Genomic DNA, 1,378 nt, shown 5'->3' with positions numbered 1-1,378 from the left:
CGCCGCAGTGCGCAGGCCCAGCTCGCTGCAGAGCCTCTTCGGCCTGCCCGACGCCGCGGGCGCCCGGGACTCGCGGGACAACCCGGTGCGCAAGAAGAAGGCCGCCAACTTGAACAGCATCATCCACCGCCTGGAGAAGGCCGCCAGCCGCGAGGAGCCCATCGAATGGGAGTTCTGAGCGCCCGGGCCAGGTGGAGCGGATCGCGGGCCCGGCCCGGCCAGGCCCGGCCCAGCGAGGCCACCCGAGCCCAGCCGAGGCCTGGACGTGTTGCGCACTTACCGCCCTGCGGGCCACAGGGCAAAATCGCCATAGGCCAAGGTGCATATAGAAAACAAAGGAGCATTAAGCCCAATCTATGTCGTGTTTTCAAGGAAGAAAACGGAAATGTGTAGTCAAGCTTTTTTGTACCCTCAAGTGTTTTTTTTATTGCCCTAAGTGATTTCCACAGGTTCTGGAATAACTCTTTACAGCTTTGCCTTGCGCCCTCCTCTTCGTGTGGGCTTAAAAAGAGAAAAAAAAATCAAACCCACATATTAAAAGGGGGCTTTTTATCTGCCATCTAATGGCTCAGAGCGATAATACACTATTATCTTCTTAAACCAGGAAAGGGGGGGGGGATTTTTCAGAAAAAAAAATTTAAAAAAGAAAGCTTTTGTAGCTGCCCAGTTGCCACTAAGAGATTGCACAGTCAGGCCGACTCTAAACACACTAGTTTGGATTCCTAAATATTTTCAAGAAAAGAATCTTCTCGTTTGAAACTTTGAATTGAAATAAAACACATTGACTCCACGTATTTTTTAACAGAAAAAAAAGACAAGTCACATCAGGAAAGTATCTTGATTTCGTGGTAGCTGACGTAGTGTTTTCTTGTACGTGAATAGACTCCTGACGTAGTACACATTGATCCATAGCTTTAACTAACTCTGGGCTTTTGCTGGCCAGAGTTTGTTTAATACGCTCCATTCTAGGCCAAATCAGGACAAAAGAAAAGATCCGAATCTAGGTATTTTATAATCTGCTTTTTAACCTCTAACCGGAGAGCACGTTGATCAGACCTCATATGTCGGAGGTTTAGGAGACAAGTTGGAACTGTAGCGTGAACCCATTCATTTTGTTTAATTTATGGTGTCTACGTCTATGTGTGTCCTGTCCCAGCCTTGCAAGAAAGGGTAGGCCAGCCAGGTCGCAGCTGGCAGTGGGGGAGGGGCACCTTTCCTTGGCAAACAGAAGGCACCTCCTTTGATACCACTCCCGGGTGCCTGATGGGCCCAGGCGCCGCTGCCCTCCCCCTCCTCCCCACAGCGCCATGAAGGCGCACTATGTTTCCCCTCTTCCCACCACAAGCACTGAGGACCTGTGATCCATGTGGGAAGAGCT

The 1,378-nt window shown here is 50.2% G+C and overlaps 1 protein-coding gene across 1 annotated transcript in view; it reads left to right on the top strand.

Annotated features, from left to right (window-relative positions):
- The window catches only part of Cux1 (cut-like homeobox 1), a 184,950-nt gene extending 184,772 nt beyond the window's left edge, over positions 1 to 178 (top strand). Inside the window, exon 25 of the mRNA XM_013031710.1 lies at positions 16 to 178. Coding sequence (XP_012887164.1) covers positions 16 to 178 — 163 coding nt within the window. The remainder of the gene's footprint in view (positions 1 to 15) is intronic.
- The last annotated feature ends 1,200 nt before the right edge of the window (positions 179 to 1,378 follow it).

This window comes from Dipodomys ordii, unplaced genomic scaffold (genome assembly GCF_000151885.1).
Source record: "Dipodomys ordii isolate 6190 unplaced genomic scaffold, Dord_2.0 Scaffold143, whole genome shotgun sequence".
Classification (NCBI taxonomy): Eukaryota; Metazoa; Chordata; class Mammalia; order Rodentia; family Heteromyidae; genus Dipodomys; species Dipodomys ordii.
This window is presented reverse-complemented; position numbering and strand designations above follow the sequence as displayed.